The sequence below is a fragment of the Tubulanus polymorphus genome, chromosome 1 (genome assembly GCF_964204645.1).
Source record: "Tubulanus polymorphus chromosome 1, tnTubPoly1.2, whole genome shotgun sequence".
Taxonomy (NCBI): domain Eukaryota; kingdom Metazoa; phylum Nemertea; class Palaeonemertea; order Tubulaniformes; family Tubulanidae; genus Tubulanus; species Tubulanus polymorphus.
In genome coordinates this window covers 24,857,358-24,876,853 of record NC_134025.1, presented here as the reverse complement: position 1 = coordinate 24,876,853, position 19,496 = coordinate 24,857,358, and the positions used below count along the sequence as shown (strand labels likewise).

At 35.8% G+C, this 19,496-nt stretch overlaps 3 protein-coding genes and 1 non-coding gene across 4 annotated transcripts; 2 read left to right on the top strand and 2 right to left on the bottom strand.

Moving 5' to 3' along the window:
* The first annotated feature begins 3,506 nt into the window (after nt 1–3,506).
* Nucleotides 3,507–6,175, top strand: LOC141914788 (trafficking protein particle complex subunit 6b-like). The gene is made up of 6 exons (XM_074806088.1): nt 3,507–3,732; nt 4,465–4,526; nt 4,632–4,749; nt 4,837–4,920; nt 5,002–5,095; nt 5,974–6,175. The coding sequence occupies exons 1-6, from the start codon at nt 3,646–3,648 to the stop codon at nt 6,003–6,005; spliced, it is 477 nt and encodes a 158-aa protein (XP_074662189.1). The 5' UTR covers nt 3,507–3,645; the 3' UTR covers nt 6,006–6,175.
* Nucleotides 5,642–5,714, top strand: Trnak-uuu (transfer RNA lysine (anticodon UUU)). The gene has a single exon. It is a non-coding gene; the product is annotated as a tRNA-Lys (tRNA).
* A 529-nt stretch (nt 6,176–6,704) lies between the features above and the next one.
* LOC141914939 (uncharacterized) lies at nt 6,705–9,619 on the bottom strand. The gene is made up of 4 exons (XM_074806290.1): nt 9,548–9,619; nt 8,050–8,211; nt 7,759–7,872; nt 6,705–7,623 (listed from the first exon to the last, which is right to left on the bottom strand). Exons 1-4 carry the CDS (start codon nt 9,592–9,594, stop codon nt 7,482–7,484), a joined length of 465 nt encoding a protein of 154 aa, XP_074662391.1. The 5' UTR covers nt 9,595–9,619; the 3' UTR covers nt 6,705–7,481.
* Nucleotides 9,620–9,814: 195 nt separating this feature from the next.
* Nucleotides 9,815–16,928, bottom strand: LOC141903865 (3'(2'),5'-bisphosphate nucleotidase 1-like). The gene is made up of 8 exons (XM_074792221.1): nt 16,750–16,928; nt 16,252–16,353; nt 15,872–15,979; nt 15,684–15,732; nt 12,403–12,549; nt 11,814–11,828; nt 11,128–11,273; nt 9,815–11,037 (listed from the first exon to the last, which is right to left on the bottom strand). The coding sequence occupies exons 1-8, from the start codon at nt 16,864–16,866 to the stop codon at nt 10,765–10,767; spliced, it is 957 nt and encodes a 318-aa protein (XP_074648322.1). The 5' UTR covers nt 16,867–16,928; the 3' UTR covers nt 9,815–10,764.
* Between the last annotated feature and the right edge of the window lie 2,568 nt (nt 16,929–19,496).

Genomic DNA, 19,496 nt, shown 5'->3' with positions numbered 1-19,496 from the left:
CTGACAAATAATTCATTTGAAAGGTTGATTTATAAGAAGAAAATATTTATGTGTAAACTATGACTTATTTCTTTATTTAAGGGAAAAAAATAAGTTTTAATTTAGTAGATGAATTAATTAATGTAGAAGTAAGAGCACATTATAAGAGAATATTTTCGCCAGATGAATCGAGGTCTTGATATTTCGTTTCCGCAATAAGACACTGAAAATTATCTGCTCACTATATCACAGTTCGGCAACACTCCTCACTGTCATCAGTCATGAAGTCTCACTATTTATATTCATTGTCTTTATGATGTACATGTAAAAGAGCCGAATGCAATATAGAAACTGATTTTATTGAGACTGATTTTAAATCTACTCATCAATTTAAAGCATGAAGTTTTTTTTCAATTTATACCAGTTTTAATGCAGACCTGTCACCTCAGGTCCCGAGAAGCTCTGCAAAATGGCGCGAGCTGCCGTGTGAGGTCTCACTTCATAATTATTGTTTTATAGTAACTTAAGATTACCTATATCCATGGTAAGCAATTTATATTATACTCTTTACTATAAAGAGACCATAAAAAATAAAGTTTTCCTTCATTTCATCAGTTTTAATGCAGACCTGTCACCACAGGTCCCGAGAAGCTCTGCAAAATGGCGCGAGCTGCCGTGTGAGGTCTCGCTTCAAAATTATTGTTTTATAGTAACTTAAGATTACCTATATCCATGGTTAGCAATTTATATTATATTCATTACTATAAAGATACCATAAAAAGTGAAGTTTTTTCCATTTCATCAGTTTTAATGCAGACCTGTCACCACAGGTCCCGAGAAGCTCTGCAAAATGGCGCGAGCTGCCGTGTGAGGTCTCGCTTCATAATTATTGTTTTATAGTAACTTAAGATTAACTATATCCATGTTTAGCAATCTATATTATACTCTTTACTATAAAGAGACCATGAAAATTAAAGTTTTCCTTCATTTCATCAGTTTTAATGCAGACCTGTCACCACAGGTCCCGAAGACTCTGCAAAATGGCGCGAGCTGCCGTGTGAGGTCTCGCTTCAAAATTATTGTTTTATAGTAACTTAAGATTAACTATGTCCATGTTTAGCAATCTATATTATACTCTTTACTATAATAGAGACCATAAAAATTAAAGTTTTCCTTCATTTCATCAGTTTTAATGCAGACCTGTCACCACAGGTCCCGAGAAGCTCTGCAAAATGGCGCGAGCTGCCGTGTGAGGTCTCGCTTCATAATTATTGTTTTATAGTAACTTAAGATTACCTATATCCATGGTTCGCAATTTATATTATATTCATTGCTATAAAGAGACCATAAAAATTAAAGTTTTCCTTCATTTCATCAGTTTTAACGCAGACCTGTCACCACAGGTCCCGAGAAGCTCTGCAAAATGGCGCGAGCTGCCGTGTGAGGTCTCGCTTCATAATTATTGTTTTATAGTAACTTAAGATTAATTCTATCCATGTTTAGCAATCTATATTATACTCTTTACTATAAAGAGACCATAAAAATTAAAGTTTTCCTTCATTTCATCAGTTTTAACGCAGACCTGTCACCACAGGTCCCTTGAAGCTCTGCAAAATGGCGCGAGCTGCCGTGTGAGGTCTCGCTTCAAAATTATTGTTTTATAGTAACTTAAGATTACCTATATCCATGGTTAGCAATTTATATTATATTCATTACTATAAAGATACCATAAAAAGTGAAGTTTTTTCCATTTCATCAGTTTTAATGCAGACCTGTCACCACAGGTCCCGACGACTCTGCAAAATGGCGCGAGCTGCCGTGTGAGGTCTCGCTTCAAAATTATTGTTTTATAGTAACTTAAGATTACCTATATCCATGGTTAGCAATTTATATTATATTCATTGCTATAAAGAGACCATAAAAATTAAAGTTTTCCTTCATTTCATCAGTTTTAATGCAGACCTGTCACCACAGGTCCCGAGAAGCTCTGCAAAATGGCGCGAGCTGCCGTGTGAGGTCTCGCTTCATAATTATTGTTTTATAGTAACTTAAGATTACCTATATCCATGGTTAGCAATTTATATTATATTCATTACTATAAAGATACCATAAAAAGTGAAGTTTTTTACATTTCATCAGTTTTAACGCAGACCTGTCACCACAGGTCTCGAGAAGCTCTGCAAAATGGCACGAACTGCCGTGTGAGGTCTCGCTTCAAAATTATTCTTTTATAGTAACCTAAGATTAATTCTATCCATGGTTACCAATTTATATTATACTCTTTACTATAAAGAGACCATAAAAATTAAAGTTTTCCTTCATTTCATCAGTTTTAATGCAGACCTGTCACCTCAGGTCCCGAGAAGCTCTGCAAAATGGCGCGAGCTGCCGTGTGAGGTCTCGCTTCAAAATTATTGTTTTATAATAACTTAAGATTAACTATATCCATGGTTAGCAATCTATATTATATTTATTACTATAAAGATACCATAAAAAGAGAAGTTTTTCCCATTTCATCAGTTTAAATGCAGACCTGTCACCACAGGTCTCGAGAACCTCTGCAAAATGGCGCGCGTTGCCGTGTGAGGTCTCGCTTCAAAATTATTGTTTTATGGTAACTTAAGATTAACTCTATCAATGGTTAGCAATTTATTATACTTATTACTATATAAAGGTTATAAAAAGTAAAGTTTTTTCCATTTCATCAGTTTTAGTGCAGACCTGTCACCACAGGTCCCGAGAAGCTCTGCAAAATGGCGCGAGCTGCCGTGTGAGGTCTCGCTTCAAAATTATTGTTTTATAGTAACTTAAGATTAACTATATCCATGGTTAGCAATTTATATTATATTCATTGCTATAAAGAGACCATAAAAATTAAAGTTTTCCTTCATTTCATCAGTTTTAATGCAGACCTGTCACCTCAGGTCCCGAAGCTCTGCAAAATGGCGCGCGTTGCCGTGTGAGGCCTCACTAATTAATCAGTGTTATGTCTAATTTATCTATGTCAACTTATAAGCTTGGACCTAAATGTTTTTAAATTGTATGTACACTTGGTTAATTAATTATATTGCGAGTAATTAATAATAATATATAATAATATAGGGCCTAATCTTAATGAGTATAATGATTGTTATTAATACTGATTATGATTACATAAGGCACTACTGGTATCATTTTGCCTGATCTTGATATTTTTATGTTTCGTGTTACAAAAAAATAAATTAATTGTAAACAATTCGTTCAATGTTCTCCAATAATTCACAATCATTCCATCTTTATTATTATAAGGCGATATAGTTCAACAACTATTTATAAACGGACAAACATAAATTCTTAAATGAATTTATAACACATCATAGTTTGTTTTTTGTTTTTGAATAATATATTCAGAAAGCACTACGATATGTTCTTTGTGTTCTTATCGGCTATGATTTGTTGTAAATCCGCGCCTATCATATCTTCTAATCGCCTATCATCGGTTCAGTCATAACAATTTTCATTTTAGCGAATCGACCTGTCACCTGAGGTCCCACCTGTCATGTCAGGTCTTGGGCCCTGACATGACAGGTTCTGGAAACTCTGCAGACAGACCTAAATGATTTACTTCCGGGTTCGAGGTCGCGCGCCTTGGAATAAGTGTGCCTACCACCGAAAACAAGAGGGAAAATGGGTGAAAATAGCGATGCGATTTATGAATATCTTCACATGGAGATAGTATCACACGTGCTACGTACTGTTCGGAAAGATGAAAAGGTATGTAGATTAGTTATTTATCGATATAAGTTGTTGCAATGGTGAATTTAATCGCTGAACCCCCAAATAATACTGTATGAACCGACCAGTATTTGAGATGGTGGCAGCACCTGACAGACAGTAGGATACGGTTTGACAGTACGTATATGCGGTGTGTACCGTATTTGAATAAAGTTAATTATTATTTTGTACCATTAATTTCTTAAGATAAATTAAATTGTCAAACAGGATAGGCCCTCTCTTACATGAAGAGTACTTAAAGAGTGATATGTTTCAACCACAGGGGCTCCGTATCAAAGTAATAGATTTATGTAAAATCGATAATCTGCTAATCTGTTAGCCTAATTGGTTTCAAACTGCCAAGTGGGCATCATGGACGCCCATTTATTAGGATAGATGTTTTCCAAAAAAAATGGAAAGGTGATGGGAAAAAATAATGAATAAAAAGAAATGTTTTCCATGCCAGCATTTTAATAGGGAAGGAAAGAACAGTGAATAGAAATGAAAAAACTATTTTTTTTTCAAGTTTTTCCCATATTGGGTTTGGGTTGGAAGGATTGCAGAAAAATAAATAACTAGATCAATAATTGAGACCGCATGATTTTAACTAAATTATGTTTTTCCCAGAATTCCCAGAGCTGGAGTGATCTAAAAGAGCCTAAAGGGCTTAAGTTTTGAACTTATGGTGTTATTAGGTTTAGTTTTGTAATTCATGTACTTTTCCCTTAATAGGATGTGTACATTTCGAAACTTGAATCTATGGGCTATCAAGTCGGACAAAGACTTGTCGAAAGGTAAATAGAAAAATTAGATTCCCCAAAGTGTTTGCTGATGATAATGAATTAACTATTAGCTATTCAACTTCACTGACATTAATATTATATCTTTTCTGTGCACAGATTTACTAAGGATTGTCCCAGATATAAAGATGAACTCGATACTATGAAATTTATATGTAAAGACTTCTGGACTGCCCTTTATAAGAAACAAATTGATAATTTAAGAACAAACCATCAGGTGATTCTACCTACCTATTCTATTTGAATATAAGGCTTGTTGTTTCTGTTGCAAGTTGGTGTAATGACTTTCTTTTACTGTTTCTAGGGTGTTTATGTATTACAAGATAACAAATTTAGATTACTTACTCAAATATCAAATGGAAAACAATATTTGGAAATGGCACCAAAGGTACATTTTAAAGATCCATGTATCCAGTGAGGGTTATATGCTTAACGAACCATGTATAATGAAATTTTCATAATTTTTCAGTATTTGGCTTTTCCATGTGGTTTAATACGTGGGGCACTAGCTAATCTTGGAATACATTGTGTGGTGACTGCAGATGTGACGACCATGCCTGCTTGTAAGTTTTAGATTATATCTCTTCAAGAAAATAATTTAGCAGAATATGAAATGATATTGATGGATTTGTCCCTACACAATGAAATAGATTTACCATCATGAACAGAAGCTGAATATTATACCTATAAATAAGTTTTGTTTTCAAGATTTCAAATTATGTTTATTTAAGTGACATGCACGTTGTTTATTAGTCATAAACAGAAATACGATTGAGATATGAAAAAATACCCTAGAATAAAAACTATTTTGGGCCTTATCAGAATGAGTGTCATGTTGACCATTATTTCAGTAACTTAACCAAAAATTTCACCATCCTATGATTAATCAAACCTCCTTTCGAAGACTTGGGAATAAATGCTTGAACCATGGAATTCATTTTAGAGTCTTTGTATGGCAGTCATTTGCCCACTCTAGTGACTTGTATTGTGGATGTGGCTTGTATTGTGGATTGTACTTATGGATTATGTATACTTGACACTTTGCCAACATGTGTCGCTTAACCCTGACGTCAACGCTATTGATAACTATCAATGACGCTTCACTATGAGCCCGGTTAGCTCAGTCGGTAGAGCATCAGGCTTTTAACCTGAGGGTCCTGGGTTCGAGTCCCATACCGGGCGATGATTTTTTGCATTTTAAAAGATTTTGTTCTTCTTTTGAGAAAATATATTGATTTAGAAGGAATTATATTAATTTTCAAATAACAAATATTTTCAAAAACATCAAATAAAACATCTAACTCGACTATAGAAACAGAACTAAATTTTTTCATATGGTACAATAAAATTGAGTGATTTCTTTAGAGAAATAACTTCTTTTCCCTCTGTTATTGGTAGGGTATATATATATTATTTTTAATTTATGTCTTAATTTTTGTAGGTAAATTCCAGATACAGATTCAAAAGATATAGGGAAGATAGTTTATGGTGAAATAGCCGAGTGTTAAGAATCTGTATGCAAAACAATGCATGTGTGCCTTCTTCACAAGTCCTTGGCGTAAATCCATTGCATCGATTCGTTACTCTTTCTGTTACTTTAAATGTAAATATTATTTAATGAAATCTTGTGTAAATAAAGATAAATCCATATGTAAAATGATGAATGAAATCGCTTTTTGTTTTGTTACCTATAACTTACTTGGTAGCTCACTGATACTGTTGGATTCACTACCAGTGCCAAGAGACTAGTGGGTTCAGTCCAGTTGGCTACCTAGTGCGCGGGCAACACTTTAAAGGCCACCTCCCTGCTATGTTTAATGAACAATCCAATAAGGAAACCAAGATCCGAATGGCGTAAAGCAAGATAAAACAAACCAAATAGTGATAGACAACTTTCTTGTGATCCTGTTTTCTTAGTTCTCCAAAGTCCATTATTCATGCAAAATGAAGTGCCCCTTAGATCATAAAAAATTAACCCTGCAATAATCAGAATGTCGACATGACCAACCCAACAATTGAAAACACAATTCAATATAATTTACTTAAGTTTTTATTATTCATGGCTTGATGTACAAGAAATGTTGAAAATATATTATAAAGGTAATTGCAATAATCCATTATCATATTCCAAACGTGAAGCAAACTGGTAAAAATAAAAAATATTTACAATATGAGCATGATTATGCCAAATACATTCATAGTGAAAATTCATTCAAATTTCTAAGTACCAGGTAACTTTCTTATTCCTAAGTTACTAAATATACCAGGACCATTAAATAAATACATTTTACACAATTCAATCAAATAAACTAAGTAACTAAACATTCAATACAATTCATTTAAATTTCTTAGTAACTAAACATATTTGATACAATACATTCAATTTTCTAAGTAAACACGTTTTGTACAAATACAAGAACACTGAAATCACAGATGGAGCTATCGTTACATCAACCTCTTTTTTGTCTCTGTAGCTCAAATTTGAGCATTATTGAAAGATTAATAAAAAATACAGCACTAATGGCTAAATGCAGTGATGCAAACTATTCAAAAATAGTATATAAAGCACTTCAAGATGTTAAATGAGACTTGCAAATTCAAACAATAGCCATGATCACACAAAGTCAATTTGGCCTAGGTCAAACTTTCCCGGACCAAACCAAAGTCAAATTTGGCCCATGCCGTATCAGAGCGTTCACACGTAAATCACTACAATGCTAGATACAGAGGTAAGAGAAGGGAGTCACTTAGTTCCAGAACCAACTAACTAGCATTTGCAGGGAAAATTTGACCCGCGCTAAAATTTGGCTCGTGCCTTGTCTGATATTTTTGGTCAAGTTAAATCTGGACAGACACGGACCCATTTGGCACCAGTCTAGTGTGAATGAACAGTGGTGGCAAGGGTAAAAAAAATGTCCGTATGATTGCGGCTAATATATAAGAGCACTGTTAGGTTAAAATTCTTGAGCTTCGTCGTCTTTTAGGTTTATCTTTTTCTAGCAACGAATTCTTATCACATTTGCTACTTTGACTGGATTTTCTTTTCAAAGTTGCTTTGGATTGCGGTGTGTTCGCTTTACAAGGACAAACCCTACAATTACACAAAATACCTGACTCAAGAATTACATTCCTGAACTGCAACAAATGGAATCTATCAGCCTAAGTAGAATTCTGTATCAAACATTCAATTAAATAGAACTACTTGAATGACATTCTATAAACTCACCTCAAATGATCTTTCACTTCCCATTCCCACATTTCCACGCAACAACCGCTATTAGGACACGCCCTCACACCGAGCTGGATCTGTAATTCAATATTATCTTCTGGAATGTCTGGTCTGAAACATAGAACAATGGATAATTCTGTACATAATTGAGCGCTATTATAACAGCGGTAATTATAATGATATACTGGCAAGTTCAGGTCAGACTGCCTCTTAAGATAAAAGGAATTAAGGAAGGCCTAAATGGGCAAAATTCGAGTCTTTCGATCTCATTTCTTTCATTACACTAACCTTGATATAGGAAAAGCATCTTCCATTTGACATGAAGGGCATTTTCCTAATCCCCTCTTTCTCGAGCCACTGTGATTGTACAAACATTCATCGCAAATCTTGTGCTGACATAAGCCAAATACCATTCTCAGACGAGGACTCAAACAAATCATACAACTAAACCTACAAAATCAAGTATTTCAACAAAATGAATATTTTGTATGTGGAGCTGGAGACAAAATGTGACAGCAACCTATTACAATCAGGAGTAATCAAGTAATGGCACCCGAGAGCTTCTACAGTGACTAATGTCTATTTATTAATTGATGAGAGCTGTTTTTCTGGGATATTTTGCTTACTTTTTAGGATACATACCTCATTTATGTCTTAACAGAATGCCAAAAATCGCGGACAACAACTGAATATCCGATATTATTCCAGTTCTGTACCAATTAGATGGATTGGCAAAAAGACTCCTTAAGTCCAGTTGAATGAGAGAGAAAATCCTCCATTTTGTGAAATTTCTTGAATTTTTACATTGTCACCATGCCTACGGAAATGAAGTTATTTTTCTTGTGGGGTCTCAACAACTAATCAGGGTGGCGTAGGCATGGTAACAATGTTCAAATCCAAGAAATTTCACAAAATGGAGGATTTTCTCTCTCATTCAACTGGACTTAAGGAGTCTTTTTGCCAATCCATCTAATTGGTACAGAACTGGAATAATATCGGATATTCAGTTGTTGTCCGCGATTTTTGGCATTCTGTTAAGACATAAATGAGGTATGTGCCCCAAAAAGTAAGCAAAATATCCCAGAAAAACAGGTCTCATCAATTAATAAATAGACATTAGTCACCCTGCTGACTGCCATTTGTGGACGCCAATGGACACAACATGTGAACAATACGTGTGACGCCGCCTGTGTAAATAAGGTCTCCTACAGTAAGTAAGATGACTACTGGTTACTTCTTGACTTTTCAGGGGACTGAGTCTGGAAAAGTGGCAAGTGCCCACGAAACGAAGAAATGAGGGATATCGATAAAATGTGGACTGGTCTGACTCGGTGACTGGTGCGCCAGTTTCCGCGCGCGCAGTTACTAGTTAGTCACTGTCAGCAGGGCCAAATTCGGTTTTCGTATCTAGTCGACTAGACTGTCGCCGTGTCGGAACTGATAACCGAATGCGCTCGACTTTCGAATCATTTCCGGAATATAGTTCCGACTAACGGACATTCGGTTTCGTTTAGTTCGACTATAATCGACTAACTCAGATAACCGAACGGTGAACGATTACGATTAGCTTTATTGACCAGATAATACAAGTTATATAGGTATACAAATAATAAAGCAATTACAAAAGAGTGCGAAGGTGGCCCTGCCCAGCCTGTGTGTGTGTCCGACTCTAGTCATAGTGTGGTGGTCAGTACCAACCAGCAGATCCAGATCGTCGACGACGTCGTCCGGCCGCGGGAGGAAAGTGCCAAAAAATGTTTCTATCCATAACTAAGTTATCACTTACCTGTTTTCGAAATTTATTTGAGCCGATTTTAGAGACGGTCTAGGCATAATTTCTTAAAATATAACGCGAATAATGAACAAAAATAAACAAAAAGAAATTTACAGGGCGCGCTTAAGTGTGGAGCTGCACGGGGGCAGCACCGGACGGAATGCTTGGTTGCGGGCCCGGCGAGATACGAATTGGCTAAATTTTTCTCAATTAATTTAAGTCTGCTTCAACACGAAACCACAAAAACAATAGCACATAACTTAACTCCAACATGCGTACTATTTGATTTATCTTTATTTTACTCTAGATACATGGAATGTAAATTGATCTAAAATCTAGTGTTTAGTCGTCTTTACATAATAATAACTAAAAATCTGAATGGGGATTCATTCAGTAAACAATTTCATATTTTTTTCAAAAATTTGTCTATGGCAAAATCTACGCTTACGAGTCTCACATAGCAATTCACTATAAATATAGTTAAAATCACTTTCCATGAATTTTCCTTATTTCCAACACATACCTCGCTTAATAAATTAATCAAATTAAAGACAATGAATATACTGCTATACAGCGCTATTAAGTAAATTCTTAACTATCATCAGAATATTCGAGCAATCTGTTGGAAGCACCATTTTAAATAACAATACATAGTATGGCAACAGACTGACACTTATTTATGATCATTATAGAAGAAAGCAGACACTTTAAGACAGTGAGTGGAAAACCAGCCTTCAATCTTGGAGTAATCATTTGAAATGATTACTCCACGCTTCAATCGTTCAAGCCGAGGCCTTTTTAAAAATTATACGCTTCAATCTAATCTTAAAGCCTTTTGGCCATGGTTTCTTGGTTAATAGATGTACAATAGTAATTGTACCGATCAATGAAAAGCAGGGTACCGCCTACTTCTGGCAATCTTCATTCAGCTATACATGTATACATGTATGTTCTTTTTGCCAAATTATACATCATCACATACAAAGTACGTTAGTCAAAATGCCATAGCAAACTTAGCACATGTACATTTAATTCATTGCACAGTTCTAAAAAACGGAACATTTTTTCAGCTGTTAGAACGATTTGTTGCTAATTATGAACATCATCATTTGTGCCCATTTCATATAATAAATGGGATCTTTACAGGCACGCAAAATGAGTGGACTTAGATACAGTTGAAAAATGCTAATCCTCTAACTAACATTAATTGCTTCGATTTCAGGCCTACATTATACCGACGTTATTACTGGTAGGTTGTCTCTGACGTGTTGCGGTATACGGTCCTGATACCATTGGTGTTTATCAGCATCAAGTGTTGCCAAAACTCCCCCTGAATTTACATGCTGAATTTCTTTGTGATATTCGATATCGTTGCCGTGAACATCAGTCAGTTTGCCGCCGATGGCGTGAAGTACGGCCTCCGGGGCGCAAGTATCCCACTTCTTACATCCCGGACTAGCGAATATGTAAGCGTTTACCTTTCCTTCGATCAATAGAAGAACCTGGGAAAAGTAATTCATAGATTATCGAAATACCAGAAGACCTACTGATTACTTCAATTTTTTCAAAAGCCGATTTTTACGAATGAATACCTTATGACCAGCGCCTCCAACCCTGACTACTTGCGTAGGGTTACACGCTTCAATCGAGTCGACAACATTTTTATTTGAATGCGATCGCGTGGTCGTGATTATGTTTTGTCCTTCTGGTGGAGAATTCCGCTCAAATCCAAAAGCACCTGCAAACACAGACAAAGCAAATTAGGCAATAGAACAGAATTACTACCTTTTGAAGAAGATAAAATATGGTGAACTTGGTTTTAATTGGAAAACTTAAGAGTATTCAAGTGAACACACAGATTGTCTATTTTTGGTATTTAAGTAATGTAACCTTTCAAAAAGATTAGAGCGTGATCACTTAATGATGTAACTGATTCATACATCAAATAAGTAACATAACATGTAGCTATAAATTTTTTTTAGAGCTGACATGCATATGAACCAAAAAATATAGAGTAATTTTCATATCACATGCATATTAAATGAATAACAGTAAATTTTCTGACAGAAGCATTAATCCTTCATCACTTAATTTTTGCTAATTAATTGTTGAACAGGAGCCAACCACAATGCGTTAGTATTGAAATCGCTTTTATTATCAAAGCAACTGACCAAGCATGAGATGGCAACTGAAATCTAAATCTTTTGAGGAACGATAAAAGAGAATGTTAAAATATAATACACGCGGACGTGAAATATCCGCATAAATGAGAAATAACCTTTTTCACCGCAATCTACAATGAATAACACGTCAAAATGAGCGATTAATTTACTATGGGGTATCTTCAGTGTCGGTTCTATAACAGAAGCCTATTCCTGGTACTAACATACACAATATAGTGTAATGATGATACGTAATATTAATACATCAGTATTGATCATTAACCCAATACTATCTACAGGGTCCCATCAGATCAGTCATTCCTGGATGAGAAAAATTTCAATTTCGAGGAAGTGCCCGCATTTACCCGCACGCTAAGCATGCACCAGGTACACTACAGGCCCGTGCCGAGGCAAAGTTCCAGGCATCGAATGACCCCCCTATGTTTATTTAAGTGCTCTTCAAAACGTCAGTGTAGAAGATTTTTTGTCAAGATTTTTCGGAATTTGGATACAATTTTTTTGGAAAATGAAAAGTAATCCATTCTGAAATGATTTATTCAGGTGCCCGGGCACTTCAAAAAAAGATGTCCTCTTTGCAATAGGAAAGTGCTCTATATCATGATAAAAAGTGCTCTTTTTCTTGAAATAGAACTGCCCCGCAAAAAAGACGATGACAAGTTAAACACCGGTATAGCAATAACTTACCTAAACCAACAACTGCCCATATACATCGACCAGTAGCATTAGTGACTGATTCTTTCTGGAATTTGTAAAATGGTTGATATATAACTCCACCAACTGCTTTACCCTTCACTGCTACACCTATCAGTACTGTCACATGATCCAACAATCCTGCAAAATATGATTTCAGAAGTCCTAAATATGTGGCATTTAAAGCTTTCTATCTTCCGTGCGTGAACAAATAATTCCATTTTGCTTTAAAACTTTTGGCTGTTTAGAACATTAGTTTCAAATGTAGCCTGAAATAGCCCGTACTTATGTTAACAAATAGATACTCAAACCGTCAAAAATGTTTAAATCATCGAAAATTTAATCTGTTAAATGAAATCAGCGGTAATCTCTAATTCTGCAAAGAGATTTTTTGTCAAAAAAATAGTTATAGAATTTTATCTAAAACCATGATGTAGGGGAAAAGCGGATTCCATACACAAGTACTCAAATAAATTAGTAAGATGAATACAATGCCAAGGTCTACACCTCTCAGTCTGGGATTTCATCCAGAGATTATAGAAGCATACAAGTTTTAGTATCTACAACATGGCGAATGGGTTAAACTGCTTGATACATTTCCCTGGCAACCCTCGAGACAGAAAGCTCCTTAACAAGAGGTAGCCTCGGTAAAATCAATGTATAGCTCAGACACCGCTACAGAATACATGAACTACGTCAAGAAGGAAGCCTTCAGTCTATCCAATTCTGTGTGACAGGAATCATAGCAGATGCAACTCTACGCTGTACATCTATTTCCAATCATAAAGCAAAACCTGTTGAATGGAATTGTTTCAAACAACTCCAGTTTACACTGGCAAAAAGGCGAGTTTTACCGACCACGAAAAAAGGATTCTCATCGAACTGATCGACAAACGTCGCTGGATTCTCGAATGTCGAAAAAACGATGGCTCGACGTTGCGCAAGAAAAACCAAGCCTGGGATCTCGTGACGATCGAATATAACAATCAACCGTTCGTCACAACAAGAGACAGCAAACAATTAAAAAAATGCTGGGATAACATGAAAACTCGCACGAAGAAGCTGTACGCGGTCGAGTTGGATTCGTTGAATCAGACAGCGCCGACTGCCACTCCTGCGGTAGCGGACGCGGCGGAGAAGAAATCGGCGACGACCGGTCACGATCCGATCGGACGCAAAATACTAGAAATGTTATCGACACCAGTTGAACAATCTACAGAACAACAGGATGAAGTAAATGATCTACTCAATCCATTACAAGGTATTCTATATATTTCGACATATATTAAATTAACCCCACTGGAAAACGGATGAATTTTTCCTCATTTTTGCATACATTCAATAATTACAGATGTAAACCCTAAATTATTCGAAGTCATCTGAAACTGAAATACCCACTTATAAAGTTGAAGTTCATAAAAGTTCATAATTCAACTCTTAAAAAAATATACTAAAAATTCTGAAGTAAAAATCTGAAGTACAAAAAGTACATTAACGCCAACAATGACAATCGCACTAAGACCAAACGAGACAATAAATTTTTGCCTTATAGTTTTCAAGAAAACTGGATTTTTTGAATTTCATAAAAATTTGTAAGCAGTTCCATCACCATAAAACTGTACTCAAAATATTTCAGTTAACCATTTACATGTAAAAGTATGATTAATAGCAAACGTCTAGGTGACAAAGTCGGTTTTGTATATTTACAGTTCAAGACACGATTGACACATCCACAGCAACAGATATCCCGGTAGCTATGGCAACGTGTTTCCCAACAGTATTTGGAGTATCATCATCATCATCATCATCCAGAATCAAACTTGAACCAACCGAAAATGACATATTCATGGAAGACTGCACAGAACAGCAGCCAAACGATTCGAGCATCAACCGAAAAGATAATAATTCTGTCTACTCGATGGATGATCATCAGTCGCAAGGAATCAAGTACGACCATTTGAACAACAACGAAATATCGCAGTCGACTTTGATTTCGTCCGGTTTCGCTGGACAACAAACGTACGTTTGCTCCGAAAAACAATTCAAACGAATGACGAAAGGACACGTGAAGACCCCATACCCGATAAATCTGCAATACACGACTACCAAACAGCCATCGTTGTTTCCGGCGGAACAATATTTCAAACGCGGTAAAAAGACGATCGTTTCATCGCCGAAACACGTGTACGGCTTCCAGAAACACGAACTACACGAAATGCAAGTGATGAAAATCCGTAAAGAAATGAAATACGCGCGTAAAGAGCATAAACAACGTATGAGACTGATGTATTTAGAAGAGATGGCTCTTCAAAAGAAACTTCATGAAAAATGAAAGAAATATATATTTCTCTTTGCTCTCCATCATAATGTTCTAAATCATATATGGTTGATGTAAGCTATCAATGAAAAACATTGCATCATGTGTCAGTTTTTTCTTCAGATTTCAAATTTTACTCAACATACCCGGTACACAAAAAATAAATAATGTCATATTACGGTCAGTTCAATCATCAAGTTTCATTTATTTGTGAATTGAAGCAACAGAGGACTACCAAGTTCAACAGTTGACTCTTTCAAGTTGAAAATTGAAAATAAACCCAGACAAAAATGGACGTAAGCCTAAATACTATAGCCTCGAGTTAAATTTTAGTAGCTCCTGACTATCAGAGGATGAATGGCAGAGTTTTTTGAATGAAAAGATACCAACTCAAGTTAATACCGATATATCTGTACTGGGCAAAATAATCATTGCAAAGTTATCATTGAAGATCGCACGTTAATGCATTATTGATGTCGCACAAACTTGTGTCGAACATCGATCAAAACTGTCGGAAACCGTTGCTCGTGAAGCTCGGCCTCAGCAGCTGATCAATAACTCACTCAGTGATGCATGTTAAATATGCGTCTGCTGTGAACTGATATTAGCGTCGCGAATGATGGGGATAGAGAAAGGGTTCAATAGATATTTGATCAGTCAGATTATGAGGATTTTGCTTATAGTAGAAGTGAAACTGATGATTAAGATATCTATTAATAACCGCCAGATTCATGTATTACATCGATTTATCTTCAGTAAAGATTATGATTTTTCAGTTAGAGATGAAAGAACAAAATATCATTTTTTGGATACCGGTACAATATCAACTGTAAAATAAAGTATTTTCTTAATTCATTTAGCACATATACTGTAGGCCAAACTTTAAATCACATATTTTGATATGATTTATCTCGGACCCAATAACGGAATGATTTCCATGAATAAAATTATACCTTACCTTGAGTATATTCCGATGTTCCATCAAGAGGATCGACCCACACAACAACCTACAAACACCATAGAACAGACAAGTTATGTTGAAAATATAGCCCAATTATTGTCTCCATATAGGCCTAGTGCCTCTTGAATTTACTATTCTTTGTAAATCTTCCTTTTTTGTAAAATCAAAAATCTAGTCCAACTTACATCATCCTGCGCAACATCTTTCAAATTGTCTGGACATGATGAAGTGAGAACAGAATCATCCTGACTCGTTTCTATCCAATCTGGATTGACATCACCTTCCAAGTCTTGCTAGAATATCAAAGAAGAGATTTTGTTACAGATGATCCAAGCAATATATTTTTAATCAAGGAACAACTCTTAAGTGTTATCATAATTAATTTCAGAACTGATCAGACATGCAAATTGGGATCCAGCGTTAGAATTAGAATACTATATTTCTATTTTATAAACAGATTCCTTAATTCAAATGTAATAGAACTGTGTCCAGGGGTTTTGACGATTACAGAGGAAATTTTCAAAGTAGTATACATTGACAATCCAAATATATAAGATAGTCCTACCTCCTCACCAAATACACACATTCCTGGGAACTGTTTATTAAGTGAAGCGATTATACATCTCTGTGCAGATCTATCCGCTTCAGTTTGAACATCATTAACACCCTAGAAAATATAAAAAAACATTATCAGTATCAAATAATGAAAAATACACAAATATGCACAGGGACTTGTCACAATTGATAGTAAATGAATAAAACCAGTATCAATGACCAACTCCAGTATCCCTGTATAATAAAAAAAAAAACCCTGTGACAAATCCCTGTGCAAAAATGTAGGCCAATAAACTTGAAAAATAAAAAATGGCATATCTTGATTGGGTACAAATACAATGTAAAAAAATTGATTTTTGACCAATGAAAAAATCTTGAGTTTTTGTATATGTATAGCTCATACGTTTACAATGAATAAATGAAGTCAAGTGATAGCAGAAACGGAGATGAATAAATTATTTTTGAATTAGACTTGACAGATGAGATTCGTCTTTCATATTTTACTCACCTTTTCTACGATACCCAGCTGCCCTTTGCTCATGACATCTCTGATAATTTTACCAGCTCGGTGTGAAATAGCGACCGAAGCCGACACAATGCGGAGAACGAGAGATGACGTCGACATTTTGTCAAAAACGATAGAGACAGATTGAAGTGAGACGAGAAAATTGCACAAGAATGAATCGATGAATTTGAAGAGCTGTGAGATTCCGTTAGATGGCGTATGATCTCCCTCACGTCAATTTAAGACCTTACGTTGTTAATACTGAAAATTATTAAACTTAACTTTTTGATTATCAAATTAATTTAAAGGCCTTAAAAGAATTATGTAGTGAATTCCATCGTTAATATGATAAGTTCGAGGTTGTTGATTCGCATGACTACTCAGGCGTGTGAAAAATAAATCTGGGATTCGAACACGAAAGGTAAAAATTCGGTTGTCATTGATTGTGGAGTCGTTAGCACAGTGCCTCACAATTTAACATAACAAGCCAAGATCGAACTAGAATTAGAAAAACAACTTATGCTGTGCTGAAAAGATTCTCCAGTCAATCTCTACCCGGCCGGTTCTTATTGTAAAACAAATCCGTAAGAATCAATCCCAAGTTAGGTAACCATATCATGGGACCGCAGTCAGTCACTCCAGTCTCCATTCCATCCATATCCGATCTCCTCTCTGACTCTGTCCTGAGACTCCGGCTAAGAATACGAAATATTTGAATAACGACCTGTTGTGTGGCTGCACTGATGCCATTCCATAGGCATGTTGATAACGTGGTGGTGTTGGAACTGTAGCGACGTGGCAAAAAGGCCACGCCCACAGCAATTATTTTTACAGAATGTTCCTTTCTGCTGTTTTTTTTACGGAATTGAAGTAAATTCGCCGCAGAAGATTAGATACTGTCAAAAATCGGCAATCGGTCTGGCAATCAAAAATGCTTCCAACGTGCCTGTATAATGGATTATGATCTCTCCGCCATGACCACTCACTTAAAGTGGTCTACTTGGTGGGTTTAGAATCTCAATGTGGTGGACGGTCACTTGTAGCTTATGCACAGTCAATCAAACAATTCAATCTTCGTGGTAGACCCTATAGCCACATTGGGCCAGAATTATAATATTATTATAACCAACCTATGATTTAAACCAAGATAAATTCGATTCTTATAGTCGGCTGAAGAAATGATGCTGTTATAAGCCATAGGGCCTACCTACCCTAGGCCTAATACGTATAGTTTGTAGGCAATTTCGAAAGGTTACTGATCGTGCATTAAATCATATATAATTGCAGTTAGTCTGACTCACGGCCTTATTCTTTGACCTGTAACCGAATCTCATTCGGCATTAAAATGAACTTTCTCCTGCCCCATTTGACTCATATTTCCTGCTTGGCGCAACATACTTTAAAGTTTATTCAGGAAATTGACAAAGCCTCCTCAGGGGATATTTGTGTTTTAACAAACTGTGGGGAAAAGTTTATCACACCGTAAGTATGCGTACTAATTGAAATGTTACTGAATAGTTATTCCTAGAAGTTCCCGGTTGTTGTACGTAGGCTAAATCGTATTCTTAATTAATCATATGCAGTTACTTCACACTCATGGAATGGAATCTATTATAAACATTCAATGCATGCTACTAGAATGACGGACCAGTGTCAGTGATCCACGGCAATACCGTTCATAGAACTAACACCTCAATATTTCCGTTCAGATTTAAGCAGGATTGATTTCATCGACTTACAACAACTAATGTTATTTAACATCAAAGATATTTTGTGATCGGATATTCAGGTTTGAAATGAAATTGGGTTAAACGAAAGTGAGAGTTGGACTTATATGTCAACCTGAAGTATTGAGAAGTGTATTGTGCGCTTGTGTTATGGAATGCCGTTTACCTGGAATAATGTAGGAGTATATTAGGTAGGGCTTGTCGTATGCATAGATGAGGGTATCTGCAGTGACGCTGTCACAGTGTCACAGTGGTGTATGTGGGAATATTGACTGGATTCAGTTGGATTTTGAAGCTGTGTGCAGCTGAGTATAACCGAAATATCACTCGGGGATAAATTGCCGCGGCAGTTGCGGGCATCTCGTCGATATATCAGCTATAACAAACATGTCATTGAAATAGCTAGTCTTCTGTGTAATAGTTAGTATGCGACTGTGGAGACTATTTTAGGATATACTGAATCATGAATATCAACTGAAGCTGGAAACTTTAAATATTTATGGAACTAATTGTACTCATTTATCTGCGTATTGATTGGTAGCGTCGTTGATGAACTTGCATTCCTAACTATATGTTTGTACTCGAACTATTTCTATTTAGTGTGGACTGCAATTTGAGAATGTTGTGATACTGTTTTGAATTGTGTAGCAAGCGAACGATGAGGATTGTTATTGGAGATGTGATAGTTCGAAATTTTCTGCCGATTATTATCAGTGCAAATTAGCTAACACGTGTTACCAGGGGAATTCGACGATGTAGCCGGATAACAATACAAATACTTAGTTTACTTCTTCTACTGTGCCTTGGATTATATGATAAATATTGATCTGCCTGAGACTGATACATGGAACCATGCATCTTATTACGATGACGGCCACAACAATATAGAGATTCAAGGACATGTCAAAGTTTGACTAGAGCTACTTAACCACATACGTAAAATCCATCGACGCAATGGCCGAGAATGGATCTAATTTGAAGGGTGTTTTCAAATCAAAAAGCATGCCCAGTTTACGATTTGAA